This window comes from Daphnia carinata, chromosome 6 (genome assembly GCF_022539665.2).
Source record: "Daphnia carinata strain CSIRO-1 chromosome 6, CSIRO_AGI_Dcar_HiC_V3, whole genome shotgun sequence".
In the NCBI taxonomy this organism is placed as follows: domain Eukaryota; kingdom Metazoa; phylum Arthropoda; class Branchiopoda; order Diplostraca; family Daphniidae; genus Daphnia; species Daphnia carinata.
This window is the reverse complement of record NC_081336.1, coordinates 3270918-3293271: the sequence shown is the minus strand read 5'-3', so window position 1 is coordinate 3293271 and position 22354 is coordinate 3270918. Positions and strand designations below refer to the sequence as shown.

Genomic DNA, 22354 nt, shown 5'->3' with positions numbered 1-22354 from the left:
TTTTTACTTTTTTTTTTCCTTTCCTTTATTCCATAAAAAAATTACTGTATTGAGAAATATATTCCGAGGCTTCGGATTGCTTCATGTCTGTGGCATCCGCACACAAACCAATTCAACGTGACGCGCAAAGAAAAAAAAAGGGAAAGATGGGGACGAGTCATTAACACAATATGTTGCAGTTTCATCTTAAAGGCTTATGGTGCAGCAATTAAGAACATATTTTTTCTTTAAACACAATAATAATAATAATAATAAAAGAGGCGAATGATAGAGGCATATATGATTAAAACCACAAACCTCCATCATCATCCTCATCACGGGAAGACGAAGGTCGGTTCGAATGGTGCCGACTCCGTCCTTTATTATTGACGGCAGGTTGATCGTCGCGAATTTCACCTTCTTCCTCTGACTCGCTGACTTGCAAGTCATCACGGATATCCTCGTCTTTACTAGGACCACAGGAAAAGAATTCCGCTTCTGGATCGTAATTGGCATCGACATCTACGTCCATAGCCACTTCTTCCAACTCTTCATCGTCATCTTCCTCGTCTTCTTCCTCTTCTTTCTCACTAGCAGAATACTGAAGATCATCCAAAACGTCACTCGCTTTCCGTTTGGATCCACGGGGTGAAGAGAGACTGACTCGCGGAGAATTGTTCTTTCCACTCGGTGACCTGTTAAAGAGTTCCATAACATTCCCTGTCAAGTTATATGCGTACATTTCGTAGAAAGCGAAAAATCTTTGGTACCCTTTATTCTTTGCTGGACGTCCGCGTTTGCCCTTGGGTTTGACAGCAGTAGAAGGCCCAGGTTGGGCAAAATTAATAGATGAAGATTTTCGGCTCTTTTTAGGAGCACGCACGGGTGTTTCAACATCTGGATCCCATTCGTCTTCGCCTGGACGATCAGGTAGATCAACCATGTCCATGGAATCCATTATGTACTCATCTTCGTAACCTTCTTCTCCCACATCGAGGAAATCATTTTCAGCTTGTTCCATGGCTTTTTTCTGGGCAATGCGGATGTTACTCTCAAGCTGAGTTAAATGTTCGTCGTACTGCGATGTTTTTTCAAGGAGAGAGAGGAAAAAAAAAAGAGCATTAGCATTGAGTAGAAAACCCTTAAAAGGGATAATTTGTTTTGGGGTTTTGCGTACCTCTTCGAGAGTTTCACGACAAATGCGTCCAAGAGCTCTGGCTTTCTCGGTAAATTGAGATTCCTCTCCATTATAGGCAATACTATTCTCCAAGATAAGGTCGACATCGTACAAGAACTCTTGGCGATTGTGGTATTTGTGCGCCTTGACTTTCTTGGCCACCGTTTCCAAATCCATGGGGTTTTTGACGATGCTGTAGTAATCCTTGACAAACTTTTTGTTGACAGGTTTGAGGAAAGGCCAAGCCTCTGGTAGAGGCTTTAACTTGCCGTTGATAATGTTGTCCAATACGTAAGAAAAGGCCACCTGATCGTCATCATCCAGTAATGGATTAATAGCCTTTTCGAGTCTCATGAACCTCTCCTCCTTTTGGGAGAGGCGTTCGATGCAAAGGTCCAACATTCGCTTGGCTGCTGTTGTCAAGATACTCTTCTCGCCATTGTACAAGGTCGAATTCTCAAAAATGAGATTGACGTCAGACAAGAAGTCTTCGCGACTCTGGTAACGCTTTTGGCGTAAGGCTTCCCGAATCGTTTGAAGGTCCATCGGTCGAGTTACTATCCTGTAATAGTCGGGTACCGTTTTGCTGCTCACCGGGAACAAGAAGGGCTGAACGTCGGGTAGTTCCCGCATTTCGTTGAGAATTTCTTCCAGCATGGTGGACATTGTCACCACCGGATCGGTTCGTCTTCGGTTGGCTGTTTTGCCTGTGTGTCGGCTCAGGTAATCGCAATGTGTCACTGTTCCAGCACGTCTCCTCTTTCGACCAGACATGGCTTCCTTGGGTACTGTTTGAAATAAACAGTCGAATTACTCTCAAAATTTTTCTATGTAAAGTAATAAATTTGTACCAACCTTTGAGCACCAGGGAACGTCGTTTTATCTCTTCAGCATGTTTTATCAGTTTGCCCGATAGTTTGACTTTGGTGCCATCAACGTTGACCAGCTCTTCATCTTCGCTAAAGATTTGCTTCTCAATTTCCTCCTCTTGTTCCTCAGTCAAAGCGACGACCATTGGTGGTAGAGGCGTAGCATTCTGATAGAGTGGGCAGGCCTTGTTGGTCCTCATGTGACCCACCTGTTGAGAATTACAAATTGAATAAAAATCCTAAAGATGTCACTTTTATAGCGATTTACCTGGCCGCAGGCACCGCACTTCATCTTGAGATCGGGCTTCATCTTGACTTTACGACGACGGTTATTGACGATACCCAACTTCTCCTTTTCTTGATTACGTTTCAGACGTCTCAGTTGCTCTTGGATACGCCGTTTCTCACGTTTCATCTCTTCCTTTTGGTGCTCGTCGGGTGTGGCAAATTGCTTGATAAAGGCGTCATCTTTGGTCGTACGAATTCGAACATAAGTGTCGATGATGGCCGGTTTACGGACCAATTCCACTCGGGTGTATTCTTTGCCCTCGGCATTCTTGAACGTTCGGTAGACCTTGAGAACTCGACCGGCCTGGCCCGCACCAGCTAACGGCGGCTGGGACGAACTGTCTTCCTCATCCAGACCAACACGGCTCTTGTCTTTCTTCATCGATTGCGAACCTTCGCCCAAAATCATCTTTTGCAATTCACGACGTTCTTGCTCTTCACGTTCACGACTCAACTGACTGGACGTCTTCTTGTTGGCCAGCATGTTTTCAATGTTTTTACCCATTTCCTCGATATCAGAAATGTCTTCTTCCTCCTCGCTTTCACCTTCGTCAGTCGACAAGACCTCGTTAGAGGCCAAGACGCGGTTTTGTAGGTCAAAGATGCGTTGACATTCTTCCTTGTAGCGTTCCTGATGTTCGGCGATGGAGAATCGATTACCACGTGAAAACTTGTCCATTCCTTCTTCACCGGCTTTGGCCTTTTCCGTGGATAGGGTTCGAACGACGTCGATAACTTCCCAACGAGAAAGTTTCTTGATTTCTTCTTCGGGCACTCCGTGCTTACGCAAGATTGCTTTGGCGTTGTTAAGCGACAAACGACGCAAATCGGCGTCGGTACCCGTTACGATACGTTTGGGTTGAGATTCCAACTCTTCCTTGTTAATCGTCGGTTTGTTGGGTACTCGGACGTAGGAGAAACCTTCACCACAGCCGGTTGGATCTGCTGGACCCGTCAATTGCAGCAAACACTTGTTTTTCATGGCCTGGACGTAGGCGCGGGTCGTGTTCCACGGCGCAACTTTAACTTCGTCGTCCATTTTGAGTTGTTGATCTTCGTCGTCGTCCTGCTCCGGAGCAAAAAGGAATTTCTCACCGTAACCAGCGTCTTTCAAACGCTGTTCGGCTGCGATCATACTGAAATAGGCGCAACATTGCTCAGGCGATACCAACGCTCGCAACTCTTCTTCAGAAGGTAACCGGAAATCCGGTCGCAGTACCCACCTGTTGAATAAAAGAAATGTATAGTTTGGACATCCGTTTGACTCTTTATCGTACCACTTAATACCAATTAGAATCAACTCCAGTACGTTTGAAGTCTGCACATAGTTTCAGTCGTTTACGAATGCTGCTTTCAGAATGGGCTGGAAAAGCCCTTTTAATGTCGTCCATTCGAATACGACGTGGAGTGTCAGGACTTTTCCAAAAGAGTCGATAAATAAATACCTATTCACATTTAAACAATAAAAAAGATTAACTTCTTTGTGTCATCGGTATCACATTTTAAACAATAATTGGTAAGCACCTGGAGGAAATCACGAGTGAAATTGTTGGCCCGTTTAGAGTTAGGACCAGGCACTTCGTATAGAGGGCATTCCTGGCCAACAGTGTAGAATGCATCGACTTCGCGGATGTGATAAGTTGTCCTCGTTCGGATAACAAGAAAATCTGTTGGAGCCAGCTGATGCTCGTATATTGGTGCACGATACATATTGTTCTCAATGGCTTGAATGGACTGGCCCGGGTGGAGTGTACCCAAAAACGGTGAGGTATGCGCATACGCTGTTTCACCGTATTTGTATTGTGGAGGTCCAGTGTCTTTGACCGCTCTGTTAATGTAACATTATTTTTATATCTCTGTTTGAATCATCAATGCATAAGACAAAAACTCACTTTCGTTTGTAGTAGTTTTTTAGCCTGGACGACATGCCCACTTGACTGATCAAAGGTGGATGTTCCTCACAGTATTCGAGGAGAATGAGATCACCGTCTTTACCACTGAGGTCCTCGGGTGTCCGCATGAAAAATATGTCACCACCACCAGCAGCCATTCGCTCGAGTTCTCGCTGTTTCGCCATTTTTCTTATGTGTCGCAAAAGCGGATGGACAGGATGAGGGCCAGGAGTTGCCAATGGTCCGTGGGAATAGCGCTTAAGAGGCGGGCGATGAAAACTTCTCAGTTTCATTATAGACAAGTGGGTAGGAATAAAAGGAGCTTGAAGTTCCACCACGGGAGTCGAATGTTGAATGATATTTCCACCGGTACTGACTGTAAATAGAATAAATATGTACAGGTCTGAAAACGCAGGTACTGATCAGGGAAAGTTACCTTTAATAGCTGCCTCAGTTGCCTTGGCTGCATAAAATTCATCATTTGAGATGTTGTAAGGATCTTTATCATTATTCTCAGAAGGAGGGGGTGGCGAATCATCTTCCAATACATTAATGACACCAGCTTTTCCTAGCAGTAATTTTGATTTTCGAACATGAGGATGGGGAATTTTAACTTTGACAGGCTGTTGCACGTACGCCTGTTTGGTAGCAGGATCGATATCGTCGGGTATCGTTAAGATGACATTTTCATCATTCGTGTCAAGCGTTAAAATCTTAGGTTTCGGCATCTCTTTCATGTTTTCACTGTCCCATATGATATCATCCTCCCATTGGCCAAACACCAATTCGTCGTTCTCAACTGGGAAAATTGAATGCCAAACGTCGTCGGCTGCTTCTTCAACGGCTGCAGCAGCCGCGGCGGCCGCAGCAGCTGCTGCTGCTGCTGCTGCCGCTCCTCCAGGTTTATTATTGGCTGATTTTGCACCCCCTTTTGCTCCGGGTGTTGCAGCCTTACCAGTTGCGGGAGTTGCAGCAGGGGCAGCTTTCTGTGTAGCTAGACGATTTGTGGCCGTTGGTAGCCATCCAGAGGCCAAACCACCCTTCGCATTCAGTTTCTGCATTACTTTGTGCTTAATGTCGTCACCGTTCCAGACGACATCGTCTTCCCAATTTAATTGTGTAATCATATGGAAGGCTTCATCTGGGAATTTAAAACTAGGTAGCTCCTGGCCATCTTCGTCCGCGCTATTGGGATCTTTCCGCTTTACTTTAAAACCATAGTCAAACTCTTCGCCTGTTAAGAGCGAAAAAAAAAAGTTAGCATACACACAGAAAGGCAAATTATGTGACAGTAAAAACAAACCTGTTTCGGGAACTCCAAGAATATCGTACCATAACTGAGCCGGCCCAAACCTCCAATCAGCAACGTTAGGGCCCTTGTCATCGTCAGAATTCTTAATGTTATTAAGAGCATTGGGATCTTCCAGAGGTTTTAGGAAACGTTCTTCATCATCTGGTCTACATTTATCTGGGGTAGGGGTTGGACCAAATTTGAAAACAATTTCCACATTTTCAACCTGTTCTTCATCAAGATCTTCATCTAGCTTTTTCTTTTTTCGTTTTTTCTTAACACCTCTCCAAATCTGAGGGAGACTGCTTGGTTTCCCCGGCCCAAAAAGTCTGGAAAAGCACAAGACTTTGTCAGGTCTGAAATCTGGGAATAGTTCTCTCACATCAATATTTGCATATTTGGAAGGAAGCATGGCTGCCAATGGTGTTTCGAGCCTTTTTTTTGCTTCACTAGCTGACATGCTCTTTGATGTTGGTGTAGGAGGTGGTGGCATGAGAATTGAATCATCCAGGTAAGGACCTCCCTCATCTTCTGCCAACTCATTGATATCAGAATAATCTTCTGCAGTAGGTGATTTAGCTCCATCATCATCAGAATCAGTACTATGATCCTTGCTCCCTGAGTCACCTTCTTTGATGACAGTTTCGAGCATTGACATGAAGCCAAATCTTCCAAGGGTGGACAGTTGTCGTTTGGACTCATCATCAAGAATGTCTGCTTCAAGCTTACCCTCTTTGTCAATGTTACCAAAGAGGAAACCTGTAAGATTTAATCCTGAAGGTCTTCTACCTCCATCTTCTTGAGATGACTGTGAATCATCATCGTTGTTATCGGGGCCACTACTATTACTCAAATCTCCATCTTCGTCACTGCTATGGTTTCCGTTCTCCTCATCACTGCTAGGCATCTTGGGTAAATAAAATACCACGTTACTAGATTAATCGCGCAACCATAACAAACAATAATTGTTATTTCACTTTTTTCTATTCGCGAAATAACAGGCACGACTAACGAAGCCGAACGTCCCTTGATAGTAAATATGGCGACGATGCCAGTTCTGGTTACACCGAAACAGTTTTTAACTAATATTTTATTTGATACTTCTGCTTCTGTAGTCGTGCAGGAATTTTAGCCCATAAATAAAGCAGAACGAAAAACCCATTTACGTGATAAAATTTCCGTTAATCCTGATGACGTCATTACTTATAGGCAATAGGGAATATGTAGGTTTTACGCGCCATGCGAGTTGAGCAGTTGGCAACGATCCAGAACTTTCTACTTTCGGTTTAGGCCAGATTTATGTTTTTTTTAATTTTATTTAGAAAATGTTTCTTTCAAGTAAATTTTTTTTCGAGATATTGCATAATGGCTGATTACATATTTCGATTTGAGTTCATCGTAGGTCATTGAGTTCGAAGTGCATCCCATAGGGGTTTCCTCCCTTCTTTGATTAAGCGAAAAAATTTATTGTGCAAATGGCGCAAAAAGGGCGGCATTTTCCCTCATCCTTGTCACGTGAAAATGCCTAAGGCTTTTGTAAAATCCGTTACTAACGGATTCTAGGATTGGTTCACCCTGGAATGGAGTCCATTGTACTTTTTTCAAGGCCTGCTAAATAAGCTAATTGAAGTTGATTAAGTACAGGTGGCGCTGGCTACAACTCATTTGAATTCACCTGCTTTATAGAAAGTTTACCCAAAATATGATTACATAAATCGTGAAAGTTCTCGTTAGAAATTCTAACACTTAGGAAATGAATAAAAAACGTGATTTTGAAATCGCTAGCGATTGAAAAGGTAGGCAGAATAATCACATAGTTCTCCCTGGTGGTAGAAAATTCACCTAACGCTGTGTGCGCAATTCAAGTTGAGGGACTTGGCCTTCGCCTTTATGTAAGAGGACCCGAGAATGTAAAGACCCGAAGGTAGACTCCAATAGCCAGCACTCGACTCGTCCCTTTCGTGCTCGACGTCTCCTCACGTGCACACTCTTTGCTCGGCTTCCCATCGTTGCTGCTTGTTGAAAACCACTGAAAATGTCTGGCAAAACCGCTGATCCTCTCTCCTTCGCCAAGGACTTCATTGCCGGTGGTGTTTCTGCTGCCGTATCCAAGACGGCCGTTGCACCCATCGAACGAGTCAAGCTGCTCCTTCAGGTTCAACATGCGTCGAAACAGATCACGGCCGACAAGCAGTACAAGGGTAAGATGGCCGACCTCTTCCCCCTACTTACTTAATCGGGAGAGAAATTCTACCGTTGGCTCCGAACCGGCTCACGCCGGTACGCCGCCATGTTGGATCCCAATAAAAATCCTTGAATTCTTTTTTGGTTCAGTAAATTGTTAGTAGACTTAAATCTTTTGTTCGTTTTGTGTTTAAAAGCTATTTTATGGCGATAGTTTCTCAGTGAATAAGTTTAAACAATTTCAATGAATTTTTATGAAATTGTGAAAGGAACCATTCATGCTTTCTTTGTAAAGACTGTAAGTGGGTCAGCAGCTGTTACTTCAATAAATTAACTGAATTTTTCGTTTATGTAGGTATTGTGGATGCATTTGTTCGCATTCCCAAGGAACAGGGCATGGGAGCCTACTGGCGTGGTAACCTTGCCAATGTCATCCGTTACTTCCCCACTCAGGCTCTTAACTTTGCCTTCAAGGATGTGTACAAGAACATCTTCATGAAGGGAGTTGACAAGAAGACCCAGTTCTGGAGGTGGTTCTTGGCTAACCTTGCATCTGGTGGTGCCGCTGGTGCTACCTCCCTCTGCTTCGTCTACCCCTTGGACTTCGCCCGTACCCGGTATGATCAACTGCATTTCATTTTTCATCTGAATATGAAGTAATAATGCCCATTTTCTTTCAATAGATTGGGTGCTGACGTCGGTAAGGGAGCTGCCGAGCGCGAGTACAATGGTCTAGTCCACTGCTTGACCAAGACCTTCAAGTCTGACGGCATCGTCGGACTGTACCGTGGATTCAACGTCTCCGTTCAGGGTATCATCATCTACCGTGCCGCCTACTTCGGTCTCTACGATTCTGCCAGCGGTATGCTGCCCGACCCCAAGAAGACTCCCCTCTTGATCAAGTGGATGATCGCCCAGGTGGTGACGACTGCCTCTGGTATCGTCTCCTACCCCTTCGACACTGTCCGTCGTCGTATGATGATGCAGTCTGGTCGCGCCAAGAGCGATATCATGTACAAGAACACATTGGACTGCTGGGGCAAGATCTACAAGGCTGAAGGTGGCAAGGCTTTCTTCAAGGGAGCTTTGTCCAACGTCCTCCGCGGCACTGGTGGTGCTTTGGTCCTTGTCTTCTACGATGAACTCAAGACCCTGATTGGTTAAACTGACCAATTTTGGCTTGTTCATTTTTTTTTTTTTCGTAGACAAATCCCTAACATCTGTGCAAAAGAATTACCTGTCAAGGTATACGGAATACGAGACCCACATTAGAATGTTATCAAGCTCTGTAATAAGTAAAGAAGAATTCCATCAGCTGTGTCCATTACACGATCGTTGACATCCACCTCAGCATTGTGAATCTATTTTTCATTTCCCGCCTCAATTGTTTGTGTAACATGACCGGGAATAAGCAACAAAAAAAAAAGGCTCACTACCCTTCTCTGTTGAATATGTGCAACCCAAGGGCAAATCTACCTTGATTTTTAACGAAAGAAGGCTTTGTAAGCCGATCACGTTATAAAAAATCAATACAATAGGCAAGAATTAGTGTACATATTTGTTGCGTTTCGTGTTTGGTCTTACTCCAGTTTCTATCAATACCAATAGAGGTTGACTCTTGAATCAAATTTGGCAGGTGAACAGAAAAATGTTCTAAGTTATTATTAGTTTTGACCGATTCTGCAGTTCCGCAGCCAGATTTTAAAGGAGTCTCGGAATAGCACATGTAGGCAAACGATTACACAAATCTATTTTTGAAATAGTTAGGGGGGAGCTGCTTTGCGTCCTCTGACGTCTTTAGTTCCAACACGAGGCGTAGTGCATCGAATTTTGGCTTCAACACATCCTTGGATCATCTCGGACAGAAAAGATGAGAGCCCGCATATCTCCAGCAGAGTTACACTTGGTGGTAAAGTTCTACTTAAAACAAAACCAATTGTGTTTATTATCTGTTCGTTTAATTTTTTAGGTCAAAATCGGACAGGCTCAGGAAGTGCGTCGATTGTTGGCAGCCGGCGGCGATCCCGACTCCATCTATAGAGGACTAACTTTGCTAGGAACGGCCGTCTCGTCTCAGGATAGAGCTATGGCTCAAGTGCTTTTAAGCGCAGGCGCAGACGCTAGGTGATTATTGAATTTTTTTGCCATGGCGTCAAGTATTTATGCAAGTCTGGCGCGACACTTATCCGTCTGCATCGATTTGGGATTACAGTGTCGCGAGCCATGGGCCGAATGGCCGGCTCGAACCACCACTCTACACCGCTTGCAGGTTAGTTTTACAAGCTGCACTCCACTGTCCACTGTCGATTGATTTCACAATTGGGAAGCTTGACATTGTGACATGCACAGGCTGAAAGACGACGAATTGGCGGAAATGCTCATCCGAGCCGGTGCAGACTTGAATGCGAGCGACTTCTATGGGCACACCCCTCTATGGTACGCCATTTGGTATCCTCAACTCGAATCAAATCACCAGCTTGCATGTTACCTGTTTCTCCACGTCATTGTAGGGTGGCTACAAAAGGCCAAAGGCCGTTACTCGTCGCAAAGTTATTAGCTGCTGGTTCGAGACTCGGTTCCACCGAGGATTACTCATGGAGCCAATGCCCCTTGTATTTAGCGGTATTACACCTCCATTTACTAAAATAGAATTCTATATTAAAACAACATTTTAAAACGTAAAAACGCAGACCAAATACCTTGGATACAGAGGTAGGCATCAGTTGGCCATGTTTCTAATGGCGGCAGGCGCCGACCCCACGCGAATGGATTCTAAAGGAAGAAGCGCCATTTACTGGAGTTTACGAAACAGAGACCACGATCTTTTCGTATTTATGATCGATTCATATAATCCTCGTTGCTGGGATTCTATGCTTCAACGGCGAGTAGAAGAATTGCTTTCCGAACTACCAGACACGCATTTGAAGATACTCCAGAAGCAATGGTACAATCCGCCAAGTTTGGCCAAACAATGCCGTCTTGTGATTCGTCTACACCTATTGCAAAAATTCAACTATCGGTCGCTGTTCCTACTCGTTCCCCGACTTCCATTGCCCGTTGTCATTCAGCGATTCCTTCTAGTAATAAAAATATTCTTAAAGTTTCGTTTTTACTGGGTCCAATAAGTGATTAATTTTCTGTATTTTTCTTTTGCAGCTGGATCAAGAACTACCCGATGAAGAAACAACCCCTTGCTTTATGAAAGATATTAGTATCAAAACTTAATAGAGATCAGTGTTAGTGATTTTTAGAAAAATCCAATTCCAAAGTGTCGAAAGCCAATGCAATATTTTGTACGAACACTGCCAATGAAATACAAAATTTACCATTTTTCTCGCGATTTCTGGAGCCATCTTTCACATGTGTGAAATTTTCCGTGTATTACTAGGCGTTTTTAATGTAGTCTGCTTAAAATGGCGGGACAAGTATTCAAGTATTACTTTCTCGTTGCCATAGCTATAAATGTGGAACCTCATCCTCTCTGTAAACAGAATAAATTGAAAAACTCTTATACTGATGATTAACAAGAAGTTCAGTTACGACAACCGTAGTTCCTAAGGAATAGAAATTTAGGAATATTGGATTATTAAATTCCATGCTTTTAAATATAACATCTGGCAAAGTTTCTCTTGATACACATGTCCACCAGATGCCGCGTATTCAAAACTCTCCGCTCTTCATTTTGTACACAAACCCCCCAACAGGGATCGAGCAACCATCATTGCCCGCCCAACCCAAATTCAAGATGACAACTCAAACCCTTTCACCGATCTTATTTTGCACGTTTGTTCTGACACTGAGTGGGCATACAATGTGGAAGTTTATGTGGTTCATCTCCGGCATTTCGTCGTCAATGGAGTATGATAAAAAGGAGTCTGAGTCAGGTCTTCTCTTTCCTGTTTGGCTAAATGCAAGTCTCGTAACGCTCTTCGTTGTTCAGCACAGTTATTTAAAAACTAGTGATATAGGAAATTTCTTGAGTCGTCACCGTGTCACGTCATCGTTGTCCCGTAGCATTTATGTCATCCTCACATCTGTAACTCTCCAGGTTCTTATTTCTCTTATACAGTTTTTAGTCACCAATACAAACATGATTTTCTTAGATTGTGGTCACATTCTGGACACCAATCACTTCATGCTGCCTGTGGAGGCTGAACGTCAACAGTTCATTTCTATGGTGGACCTTCTATGCAATTCATTTTTCAGCATGGGCTTGCATATATGGAGGCTGTGTGATTCTTGATCTTCCAGAACTTGTTGGCATCAGACAAGTAACACTTCTTAATTACCATATTATTCCTCGCCTCTTATGTTCTCTGCTATTTTTTTTTCAATTGCAGATCTACTATTTTTGCCTGAATTTACCTGAGACATCAGATCTTAAATCAACTGAACTTCAAAGACTCTACTCACACAAACGTCATCCCAGTTTCATGGCCTTTATTGCTTTGCTTTGGATGACTCCTGTCATGAGGTAATTTAAGCTTACCTACCTTTTAAACATATGACTAGTACTTAACACAATTTTTTTTAGTTTGGATAGAGCACTTCTTGCTATTTGTTTCACTTTGTACATGGCCACAGCGTGGGAGCCAACTGCAGATGACAGGCGTTATCACCAAAGACAACTTGAACGCAAACAACATGAAATATCATATAGCAACAGAAGAAAACAAATGAGCTCAGAATTCAGATACTACAGAGGCTGACAAGCAAAGAAGCATAGTTGTCTAATTGCAATGATCTAGTGGAGGGTAAAGATATGATCAAATTCCTAAAGAAAATTCTAATTTAATAATCCAACTACTGCATGCCATAATAATCCTTGTCTACCTTAATATGATTTTCTGAGATTGTTTATAAAGAATTAATGATATTACTATGTTCTAAAGATGGAAAGCCTTTCACAAAGCCAAAAAAACAGTCTAGAATTAAACACAAATCTGGACTGCACTAACTGTGAAACTTTAAGTACTAACAGCTTTAACAGATCTCCTTCATGTTCCTCAAATTGTACGATTAACGAAACTTCCACACACCTTTGTAGGACTTTATTATTTTTTCAAACCGGCGATGTATGTCAAATAATAATAAACTCATCCATCATTTCTGAATAACTGATGGGATCAAACAGTATTAAATTCGTTTCAACGTAAATAGTAATGCCTCTGGTGATTGTTTTACAAGTCGGAAAACGTCACTGCTGACAAACGTATGTTTCTTGTGCAGCTTCTTTCCGATCTTTACTTCTATGAATGGCGGCCTTTAAAAAGGAGGAGGCAGCATCTTGAGCAATGGCTGGTATACCAGCTTCGAAACTTGAGTTGACATGAAGAAATCGCCGTGACTAAATACTGAAGCGTCTACTTTTACTGAACCTTTTAAATTGCCCAAACGCGTTGCCAGCCATTCAATATCCTAGACAAATTTTTGTAAATCGTTACAAACAAGTTATAAAGGAATAAAATAGAAAAAAATTTATATATATTAATGCTAGTAGTTGCAACAAGCTTGCACTATTCGAAGAAATGAACTGATATGTTCTAGAAACGCACCTGAGGGGTTGAAACTGGATCAGTTTTCGACCAAATCAGGTAAACCGGGGCAGTGACTAGTTCCATTTGATATTTGGGAGCTTCGACTGTTCCATAACGTTCCAAATTTTCGGTTTCACCATAATCGAAACGCGTGAAATTTCCACCTAAGCAACAGAAAATATTAAGATAGAAAACAAGAAATTGGTCTATCAGGGATTTCGATAGTGTGTACCTGAATTGTAGTTGTCAAAGAACTGAAGCATTGTCTTGGGAGACCCGCCCGCAGGATAGTGTCCACATAGGACGTGTACTAAAGACTGGTGAGTTGAAAATGCATAAGCTCTATGGTACATATTGTACATGCTTGTTACAGTAAAATCGATTTAGTTATATTACCGTATTGGTCGTTTCCGAATACCCGAAAATGTAGAAATTAATAGTTTGGCAAGTGGCGCTTCCGATTTGGCTAGAATTGCAAATAAATCGTAGAAGGCGGCTGGAGATTCCATCACTAGGAAGAAATAATCCTGTTCTTGTCCACCGCAAGACGTACTAAAGCAGGAAAGTATAATAGACATAAGCTAAATTTTTGAGTCGAAAAAACATTTGGCATCAACATCTTGTTAAAATGGAAAATGCCAATCACTCTAAGTGGGTTGCTTAATGGTGCAATAAGTTTAAAAACGTTATTTAAAACTTGAACGGTGGATGTCGGGGCTAGTCCAATCATAACGTCGATTTTGTCATTCAAATCCGGCTTCAGATTAGCGCCAACGAAGAAAATGGCACAGCCGAGCGAATACCCAACATATGAGACCTTTTCTTGCCCGGTTGTTTTCAGAACATAGTCAATACAAGCCGGTAAATCGTATTGACCAAGTTCTTCCCATCTAGTAGATGAATGAAATTTTAAATATTTTTCTACTGTAGTTATTTTTCATTAGACTTACGTGAAATCCCAAAATTTTTCTGAATCAGGATCTAGTGTTTTGTGTTTCCTGGAGTAAGTGTTGCCTCGTGAGTTCCCCATCCAGACATCTTGCCATGAAATTAACACAATACAATTAATTTTTATCGTATTAATTGTTTAATATTTGATGAATTACCATAGCCATGATCCGCCAGGATATAAGCTGAATCGTCCAAAATATTCACATTAGTTTCATTTTTATTGATTATATCAGCTTGACAGCTGAGGGACAATCATACCTAATGAGCTATTGGTCGGACCGGAAGCCCAGACGAAATCGGTTGCAAAGATGCCATGCTGTAAGAATACGGCTTTCTTTTTTATATTTTCTGAGGTAGTGGCAGCCTCGTTAATCGATTTCGGGATTCGGTGTAGCTCAAGGATGTAACCATCTTCCGTGACCACATGATGAATTTCCAGAGGGTAACCACGGCTTCGAATAATTTCTGGCTTTAAAAGTATAAGAGTGTAAAACTGAATTGGTTTATCAATACATAAGAACGTTTTTATGGGTAGTGAATAGTAACGGTTTGCAAACTTACCACGGTCATAAAAGTTTCTGATGGAGCCATCACAGTGCCATCGATTTGCGAATAATAAACACGCCGTTGAAACTCATTGACAACCATTTCAATAGGATCATATTCCACTAACTGAAAATGGTTAAGCACCATCAAAGTTAACAAAACAGTGATCACCGCATTTGCTATCACAATTGGTGTTGCCATGATGCTTCTGTTTACTCCTCGGTTTACTTTCCTATTACCAGGTATCGAAAATAAAACAACGTACCACACGACGCCACACTTGGGAGAAGACTGAAGACCAAACCAAGTTACGTGGAAACTACATCACGGTTGCTTTTCCTTTTCTTATCCTCCACCTACTCTTTCGGTCCCTCTTTTTTTCCCCTTTTTTAGTTTTAAATCCGGTCAAAGACCTTGATATATGCACTTACGAGAAAGGGAAAGCGTGTGCAACGTGCTCAAGGTGTTCGACTCTTTCTAATATTCCTCTGAAGGAACCTACGGCTAAAAGGATTGTTGGGTCAGGTCGTCGAAACCTCCCCCTACCGAGATGTTTTACCTGTTTTGACTACCTCGATATACTGACCTTTGTTGTGAACAACCTTCAAGTTCAACAACCTGTAGCTACATCCATTAAAGATAACCTCATTTTGAAAACTTAACTTACCTTTACCTCCAGTATACAGATTTCCTTTTTATTGATATAAGTTCACAGGCATGACGATTTCTCTTCGTTTATGATTGACAATTTCGAACAAAATGTCTATGCCCTGTGGCTACCTTCCATGGTTTTTACGGGAGGACATTCAACCGTGTCACAGGAAAGGGTTTTTCATGTCGTTTCGAAGAATAGCAGACGAAGGTTTATAACCACAGAATAGGCAACTCTGTTGGCTTCAGACGAGACGTCTGTTAGAATCAACCAGAAGAAAAAAGAAACCCAAAGAAAGAATTCAGGTTATCATCTGGCACCTCGTGTTTATTAGACAAAGAATGGTATGGATGATCAAGCAGCCGACTAACCAAATTTGCAGACTGTAGCTTTGGGCATGTGTATTACAATCATGAACAGTTTTGATGGGAATGATTTCCGTCCACAGTTGAAACATATTTGATTTACTAAGATTTTTTTTATTTATTTCAAAATTAAGGATTGAAATATCCTTTTATTCAACATTGAATTAACGAAACATAAACGAGAAATTATGTGGGATCACTGCATCTGCATGTTGCCTGTTCCGCCTTGACCCATGGTTGGACCAATAGTGTTATTGATAGGCATCGACATGACGGGCGTCATTGGGTTGGCGCTCATCGGTGCCTGGCCGTAAGGTGTCATGGGACTGTGGATGGGCATACTGACTTGTCCCTGAGCTGGTAGGACTCCTCCTCCGCCCATTGACATCGGGCCGCCTTGCATTTGCATCGGATTGATTGGGGTTCCAGGTCCCATGTTGGCCATGCCAGGACCGCTACCCAGACCCATTGGCACCATTTGATTCGGCTGCTGCTGGAGCTCTACGCCGTTGTTCCCAGGGCCCACAGCCATGGGTGGAGGCTCGTTAGGCAGTGTAAGATTTGCTAGAAGATAGCGAACGGCTAGGTAGATGGAACACTCGCCAGGTTGCACTCCCATCATGTGACTGCACTCGGAGAACCGTTTGAGCATCATGCTGGCCGTGTGGGCAACGGGTCCTAGACCTCCCATGTTACCGGCAGCGGTGTCACGGCGCTCTGCCAGCTGAGTAACGTTGTTGATGGAATCGTAGACTAACGGCAACACTAATGACGCACCTTCCGCTTCTGGCAACATCCCCAAACGTCTGATTTAATAAACAAAAATATTAATTACAGTCCGCTACATTATCATTTCTTACTCCTTCAAATTACCTTATGTACAAGAAGAAGAGCATTTTGTTGCGAGCCGTCAAAACCGATGAGGCGCCAATCGGCACGATGGACGGAGCCGACGGAGGAACTGTCAAACAGAACTGGACGCTCCACTTGAACGTCTGCTGGCCAAAAGCGTTAGGCATGAGCTCTAGCTTCATTAGTTGAACCAGGTCGCGAAGAATGTGATGAGGAGCGTTGAGCAACCGACAAAATGCGTGAACTGCCATCGGCTTGAATGGTATTGCCATGACGCGGACTTCGAAGAAACGCTCGAGCACCTGAAACTCTTCCATCGTCCACTGTTCGCGGTATTCAGGCCCACTTGCGCTCAGCTTCAACTGCAAGCTTTGCATGTGCATAGGATTTACTGTCACGCGTCCATGTAACGATTCGCACCTGCACTCGAAAGAAATAATTGCATGAAATGGAGAAGAAAAATGCTTGAGGCAATAGAATCAAAGTACCGGAAAGCAATAACTCCCGGTTCGGTAATAGGTAACGCAGATGGGCAATCTTGCGAATCTTGAATAATTCGTTGCAAACTCCTTCGCATTGAAATACAACCGAGAAAACGTTCCAGCGGGGCCATCAAACCGCCTGCAGAGAATGTCTCATCCATTTCACCTGCGAAAGACAATGTCTCATTTATAATATGTTTTATCCCTTCCACAAATCATTAGAAGTTACCAGGTAGAGTGCTTGGCGTGCACAGGACGTCAAACGCTTCATGCGTTAGGATTGTTGGAACAGCTCCAGCCCACGAACGCTGAGGAAGGACGCGTGATACGAACGAGCCTCCAAATCCACCACCAGCTGCACCGGAATGCCCTCCATGAGGGCTGTGGTGACTGGCAGCTGCAGACGGAGGGCCTCCTGGTCGTGCCGGCGAAGGGCGAGGCATGCCTGGTGATCCAGGCCAAGTGTTTGGAGCAGGCGAAGCCAAACTTTGCGGAGGGAATGGGCTGCTCTCAATATTGTGAGCGCCACCACTCATGCCAGCCGGATTGGGCGAAGGAGTGGGCAGCATACCAGCCGGACTTGGGGCATGCAGCGGATTAGGAAGTGGGGAGCTGGCAATACCAAAAGCACTTCCCGGACCCACAGGTGATGGATGTGGCAACATTGAAGGCGAAGGATTGACCCCTCCGCCGGGCGGTAGAGAAGGCGGAGAAGCCAGTGAAAAAGAAGATGTAGCTGGACTAGAGCCGAATCCATGCTGCGCTTGTGGCTGAACCTGTTGCTACACGCAAACGTATTAGTAGAAGAGAATTCCTATTTGTGACATTACTTCCATCGATATTGTACCTGCGATATATTGCCCATGTGTGGGCTGGCTGGAGTATGTGGATTGCTCGTGCCGGACGGCGTTAATGGAGTTTGAAATCGAAGTCCAGCAAGGTCTCCTCTTTGCTGCCCCGCAGGAGAAGCTCCAGCTGCCCCCGTAGATCTCGAATGTCCAAGGAAATGCGAGGGCTCATTCGTGTGCTCCATCGTGATAGGAGAAGGCGGATGATCGTCTTCAGATTGAGACCGTCTTCGCGACAATGCCGTTTCGTCAACGTATTTGGAGAGGAAAGCCTAGTTAGATCAAAGAAAAAGGACAATGACGAAAATAACTACATTGGATTGCACGAAATTGGTTTACTTTTAGACCCTGAGTAGGGCCGAACTCTTCGATAACTTTGCTCTTGTCGAAAACGCTAAAAGCACCATCGCGAATCGAAACCTGCCCGTCGGATTGAAGGTGTACATCCAGGCAGTAAAGGTTGCAGTAGGCTAATCGCAAATGTGTTGGCGAATGAGCCATGACGGTGAACGTTTGTACGGGAATTGGAGGTTTGGTCGACAATAGCCCCAATTGTAGGGTAGAGGGTAGTTTGGCCAAGGAGGCCAGTGGCTCGTAGGTCTCGTGTAGCACGCGGGCCAAGTAGCCGCAACTGCGTTCCTTATTAAGGAAGAATTCCAGCTGTTCCCGAAGAGCGCTGTGAGGATTGGAGCCCAATTGGCCAGAGCAGCCGAGCCCCAAATGGAAGCGGCGCTCTTGAGCTTTCCAAGTGATAGCGGCCGTGGCCATACGTGCTGGACCATAGCCCAAAATGAGTTTCTTAAAGTTGTAACTCCTGACGCTGAAATGCTGCCTCTCCTCTTTCATCTGCATAACGCTTGCCAAGCTCAGAATTGAGGCGTACAAATTGGCAATGTGTGCCCAGTCTTGTAGTATGGCATCCACCGTTCGACCTGCATCGTCGGCGGTCGTTACGTCGTACGACAAGTAAACGGGGAATCGAGATCCTTGCTCTGTCGGTGAAACCGAGACGAGTGGCGAGCCGTGGAAGAGGAATTCCAGCATCCATGCTCGTGAGCCTTTCACTTGCATTCGAATTGTGGCTGTCAATAACCGGCGGTTCAGGTCGCTCAAAGCTTCACGGTTTACTCCTTCGACTGGAGGAAGACTGACCAATTTAAGTGAAAGTCCAGCTCCCAGTGCTTCAACGGTCAATCCCTGATGAAGGATTTCTCGTTTCGTCAATTGGCTTGCAAGCGATGCGAACGGTATCCTCTCGTCGCACAGAGCCACGACGTGTGAAAGGTCTGGCAACAAGTAAGCGGGATGTTTGCTTCGCTTACAAGGACCCGGTGTTGAATCACGAGCAACTTCTTGTTGGCCACTAGCCGATCCTGTTTTACGTTTGGTTCCTACAACTTCTTGCGACTCTAAAGCCGTGCACGGACCGTGCGTTAACAGGAACATATCTAACTCATTCACTTCCATCACCTGCAAAAAAATCCCATTAACAATAAAATAGAAAAAAGAAATTTATTTTTATGCAAACCTTGTAATACATCTTTGGTAGCTCTATTGAAGTTTCGTCTGTAGAAACGTTCTCTTCAATAGGAACAGGTTTGACGATCACCAAATGACAGGCATAGTCAATGTCTTTTGCCTTTTCCTGAACACGGTCAAAGGGGAATGTTTAATAAACGATCAAAAGAGATAAAAACGATTGACTATACCTTGAATTCAACAACAACCCACGAATTAGGATGTTTATGAAGACGAAGGAAAAATTTGTGCTTGCCCAAGCGACTCATTGGGCTGTCCGCAGGATACATTAGCGGTAACTTGTCATACACTGAGACGGGCAAATGCTGGAGCGTTTTCTGGCAGCGACGCTGAGTAATCCAGAATCGAAGTTCTGCAATGGCTGCCTCGAACCGGCTTTTGTCAGAATTGAGTGTGTTTTGTAGCTCAGACATCAGAGATGCAGGTGGATCGTCCTGCAACATGAAAAATAAATTACGATGATTTTTCAATTACTAAACATAAGCCCAATCACTACCTGAGGGATATGAGCTTGAAGTCTGCCAGTGCGAGTGTCAACAGTGATGAGTAGCTGCTCGGAGCGAAGGCATGGCGATAGAATAGGAAGATGGAGGACGGGTGGTGAACCCTGAACAACGCAGTCCGTTTGCTGGTGTCCTAATTTTGGCTGCAGCTCTACCTTAAGCTCTAACAGTCTTGTACGTGTTCTCATGTAAATAGTATGAGTGAGGAGCTTTTCCAGCGAGAGCTGATCGGAGCGGATGGACTGTTCGGCCATCTCAGAGTCCTTGGTCGATAGCGGCGGGTTGTGGAGGATCTGAAGTGGCTTCCCAATCACATCTGTACCGCCAGAGTGTGATGTGCATACTTGTGCTGTCAATCTGTAACCCAAATCCGACTTCAATTCGCGGCTTGCCAAATCCTTCCAGTAGGAAATGGTCAAACTACGACCTTCAGTATAATGTTCAATGCGGATTAAATCTCCGAGGCGCTCTTGGCAGAGGCGTTTTGTTTGCGAGTACAGCACTTCTAATTGAAGCGACTGGCTAAACGTGTGCAAAACAGTGTACAGCTCCAACAGTGGATTGTCACAGTCTCTAAGGCGAGACTGAAGAAGTTCGTGGATATATCGAACTTGAAAAGGATGGACAAGACTTTTGCCATCTCCCGTTTCCTTGTCTTCTACCAGAATGTTGATATCTAACAGACTCCAAGGCACGGTGGGGCCGTCCCCCATAAGGGTAAGGGACGCCTCAAATTCGTGGTCTACTGTAAACTTGACTCTACCGTTCTCGATCTTGTTCTTCCGCATTTGCATCGGTAAAGTCGTAGTCGCCAGCCGATACTCAATCACCTAAAACATTGATGCATAATTTATACAAAATCTTCTACCAACAAGTTGTTATATTCTATTACATACCTGGCTAAGTCTCATAAGGGTATTTTTCTTCTCCACAGCTGTTATTGGGTCTGGTGGTATGATTTTGTCACGAATACACAGAGGAAGGCGAGAGTAGGTTCCCAGAGTCATAACTTCAACAGCGGCTGGCAAGTGGAAATTGGGCAGCCTAGCATGTACAAGTGTTTCTCTTGCCATTCTAGACAGGGCATCAGCAGTTTCAATGAATATCATGGATTGTTTGTCAAGAAAAGCCATGATGCTGGTTGATTTGTCAACTTTGGATACACTAGCAGCCCATTTGACGAGAGCCAGCAGTCTGACGAAGAGCTGTCTTGTCCGAGATGCAAATTGGTAAATTTCAATCTTTCTTTCCATATCAGTTTTTCTGGGAAGCAACTCGGCGAGCACAGATAACTCATGGTACGTCCTTTGGATGATAAAGTCAATCAGCAGAGCTAAGGAGATGGACCCTCCACCTCCAGGACCACCACCACCACCGCCTTGGCCGGCTTGAACCATCGCCCCGGCCATTTGATGGCCTTCCAACGGCGACGGTTGTGGTATCGGAGCCATTTTTTAAAACTAGTTCACGTTTTCAAAACACGTATCCATTGACAGTAAAATATTTGATGTGCTTAACTGAATAGTAATTTTTAAAAATGTATACCCAACGAGCCGTACAATTTCGTCAACTAATCGACCGCCATGACAGCAGCCGCTATACACACTTGCTTCACTGCCATCTGGTGGATGGCGGGAGACTCTTTTCAAAATTTATGACGTCATTCTTTCCCCAAATATGGTGCCCTCCAGCATTCTACTTTGTTTTATTGACATTTTATCTATCTTATCTTACTAGAACTAGAAGAAAACAAAAACTTCTAGGTATCGAAGAGTGTCACATATCTCGATGATTAGCTGCCTGCATCCATGAACCTAGTGGCCATGGGGAGACTTACGAACAACCTACGAGCTACGATTACCTCTTCTCTACCTTCCGTTTGTGGCAGGAGAACATGGAGGGAATGGAGGGCTTGGAAATTGGAGGTAGCGGGACATGAGCCCGGGACCGACAGAATACAAAGCGTGGGTGATAACCACTGTGCCAGGTACCGCACATCTCAACCAAAATTTGCTTTCGGTGTCACCCATTCGTAGATATATCTTATGTATATAGTATGTGAGTGAAGTATGGCGCTCTGGCATAGTTTGAGGCTGCCATACTGATATCATAGGTTCGAATCTTTGTTAATATGTTATAAAAAATTTTTTTGTAAAAAAGATATTTAATCAATACAATTTTGCAAAGCACCCGCTATTCCTTTTTCAGTTAGTCCTTGCCCGCCAATCACAACAAATGCACAATGTGACGGACACACAAAACTCCTCCCCATTTTTCCTTGTTTTTTTTTTTACAGCGTAGAGAAGGTGCAGTATTTATAAGGACACACATATGGATCGTTACGTAATGACGTTCCACATATAAATTTTATGATTTCCCGAGAAAACAACGTGTATATG

At 43.8% G+C, this 22354-nt stretch overlaps 6 protein-coding genes across 6 annotated transcripts; 3 read left to right on the top strand and 3 right to left on the bottom strand.

The window, feature by feature from the left end:
- Nucleotides 1-208: 208 nt before the first annotated feature.
- On the bottom strand, nucleotides 209-6523 carry LOC130689544 (transcription initiation factor TFIID subunit 1-like). The gene is made up of 10 exons (XM_057512481.2): nucleotides 5509-6523; nucleotides 4642-5439; nucleotides 4206-4581; nucleotides 3838-4141; nucleotides 3601-3758; nucleotides 2294-3536; nucleotides 2012-2234; nucleotides 1157-1944; nucleotides 750-1057; nucleotides 209-674 (listed from the first exon to the last, which is right to left on the bottom strand). The coding sequence occupies exons 1-10, from the start codon at nucleotides 6401-6403 to the stop codon at nucleotides 284-286; spliced, it is 5484 nt and encodes a 1827-aa protein (XP_057368464.1). The 5' UTR covers nucleotides 6404-6523; the 3' UTR covers nucleotides 209-283.
- Nucleotides 6524-7478: 955 nt separating this feature from the next.
- On the top strand, nucleotides 7479-9233 carry LOC130689629 (ADP,ATP carrier protein 1-like). The gene is made up of 3 exons (XM_057512586.2): nucleotides 7479-7697; nucleotides 8036-8297; nucleotides 8364-9233. The coding sequence occupies exons 1-3, from the start codon at nucleotides 7532-7534 to the stop codon at nucleotides 8842-8844; spliced, it is 909 nt and encodes a 302-aa protein (XP_057368569.1). The 5' UTR covers nucleotides 7479-7531; the 3' UTR covers nucleotides 8845-9233.
- A 206-nt stretch (nucleotides 9234-9439) lies between these two features.
- Nucleotides 9440-11020, top strand: LOC130689473 (putative ankyrin-containing lipoprotein Lxx09580). Its single transcript, XM_057512421.2, has 7 exons — nucleotides 9440-9589; nucleotides 9650-9804; nucleotides 9893-9949; nucleotides 10030-10116; nucleotides 10191-10302; nucleotides 10371-10760; nucleotides 10837-11020. The coding sequence occupies exons 1-7, from the start codon at nucleotides 9551-9553 to the stop codon at nucleotides 10903-10905; spliced, it is 909 nt and encodes a 302-aa protein (XP_057368404.2). The 5' UTR covers nucleotides 9440-9550; the 3' UTR covers nucleotides 10906-11020.
- Nucleotides 11021-11334: 314 nt separating this feature from the next.
- Nucleotides 11335-12797, top strand: LOC130689599 (nurim homolog). The gene is made up of 4 exons (XM_057512553.2): nucleotides 11335-11728; nucleotides 11784-11951; nucleotides 12021-12154; nucleotides 12215-12797. The coding sequence occupies exons 1-4, from the start codon at nucleotides 11426-11428 to the stop codon at nucleotides 12387-12389; spliced, it is 780 nt and encodes a 259-aa protein (XP_057368536.1). The 5' UTR covers nucleotides 11335-11425; the 3' UTR covers nucleotides 12390-12797.
- LOC130689578 (lipase 1-like) lies at nucleotides 12717-15000 on the bottom strand. Its single transcript, XM_057512526.2, has 9 exons — nucleotides 14730-15000; nucleotides 14427-14637; nucleotides 14324-14350; nucleotides 14168-14255; nucleotides 13864-14107; nucleotides 13614-13769; nucleotides 13450-13534; nucleotides 13236-13381; nucleotides 12717-13098 (listed from the first exon to the last, which is right to left on the bottom strand). Exons 1-9 carry the CDS (start codon nucleotides 14913-14915, stop codon nucleotides 12946-12948), a joined length of 1296 nt encoding a protein of 431 aa, XP_057368509.1. The 5' UTR covers nucleotides 14916-15000; the 3' UTR covers nucleotides 12717-12945.
- A 750-nt stretch (nucleotides 15001-15750) lies between these two features.
- On the bottom strand, nucleotides 15751-21558 carry LOC130689622 (mediator of RNA polymerase II transcription subunit 14-like). The gene is made up of 10 exons (XM_057512580.2): nucleotides 20852-21558; nucleotides 19949-20785; nucleotides 19623-19886; nucleotides 19442-19558; nucleotides 18253-19383; nucleotides 17913-18185; nucleotides 17295-17847; nucleotides 17072-17231; nucleotides 16605-17003; nucleotides 15751-16537 (listed from the first exon to the last, which is right to left on the bottom strand). Exons 1-10 carry the CDS (start codon nucleotides 21404-21406, stop codon nucleotides 15928-15930), a joined length of 4899 nt encoding a protein of 1632 aa, XP_057368563.1. The 5' UTR covers nucleotides 21407-21558; the 3' UTR covers nucleotides 15751-15927.
- Nucleotides 21559-22354: the final 796 nt, after the last annotated feature.

Coding starts and splice junctions, on each gene's coding strand:
- LOC130689473 (XM_057512421.2), top strand. CDS start 9,551: ATGAGAGCCCGCATATCTCCAGCAGAGTTACACTTGGTG. Junction 9,950..10,029: donor CCACTCTACACCGCTTGCAG/GTTAGTTTTACA, acceptor TGACATGCACAG/GCTGAAAGACGACGAATTGG. Junction 10,761..10,836: donor TCATTCAGCGATTCCTTCTA/GTAATAAAAATA, acceptor TTTCTTTTGCAG/CTGGATCAAGAACTACCCGA.
- LOC130689629 (XM_057512586.2), top strand. CDS start 7,532: ATGTCTGGCAAAACCGCTGATCCTCTCTCCTTCGCCAAGGACTTCATT. Junction 7,698..8,035: donor GGCCGACAAGCAGTACAAGG/GTAAGATGGCCG, acceptor TCGTTTATGTAG/GTATTGTGGATGCATTTGTT. Junction 8,298..8,363: donor TTGGACTTCGCCCGTACCCG/GTATGATCAACT, acceptor TTCTTTCAATAG/ATTGGGTGCTGACGTCGGTA.
- LOC130689544 (XM_057512481.2), bottom strand. CDS start 6,403: ATGCCTAGCAGTGATGAGGAGAACGGAAACCATAGCAGTGACGAAGAT. Junction 3,537..3,600: donor ACTGGAGTTGATTCTAATTG/GTATTAAGTGGT, acceptor TTTATTCAACAG/GTGGGTACTGCGACCGGATT. Junction 1,945..2,011: donor ACGTTCCCTGGTGCTCAAAG/GTTGGTACAAAT, acceptor TATTTCAAACAG/TACCCAAGGAAGCCATGTCT.
- LOC130689599 (XM_057512553.2), top strand. CDS start 11,426: ATGACAACTCAAACCCTTTCACCGATCTTATTTTGCACGTTTGTTCTG. Junction 11,729..11,783: donor TCACATCTGTAACTCTCCAG/GTTCTTATTTCT, acceptor TGATTTTCTTAG/ATTGTGGTCACATTCTGGAC. Junction 12,155..12,214: donor TGGATGACTCCTGTCATGAG/GTAATTTAAGCT, acceptor AATTTTTTTTAG/TTTGGATAGAGCACTTCTTG.
- LOC130689622 (XM_057512580.2), bottom strand. CDS start 21,406: ATGGCTCCGATACCACAACCGTCGCCGTTGGAAGGCCATCAAATGGCC. Junction 17,848..17,912: donor ACATGGGCAATATATCGCAG/GTACAATATCGA, acceptor GTTTGCGTGTAG/CAACAGGTTCAGCCACAAGC. Junction 16,538..16,604: donor CTCTTCTTCTTGTACATAAG/GTAATTTGAAGG, acceptor TTATTAAATCAG/ACGTTTGGGGATGTTGCCAG.
- LOC130689578 (XM_057512526.2), bottom strand. CDS start 14,915: ATGGCAACACCAATTGTGATAGCAAATGCGGTGATCACTGTTTTGTTA. Junction 14,638..14,729: donor CAGAAACTTTTATGACCGTG/GTAAGTTTGCAA, acceptor ATACTTTTAAAG/CCAGAAATTATTCGAAGCCG. Junction 13,770..13,863: donor CATTAAGCAACCCACTTAGA/GTGATTGGCATT, acceptor TTCCTGCTTTAG/TACGTCTTGCGGTGGACAAG.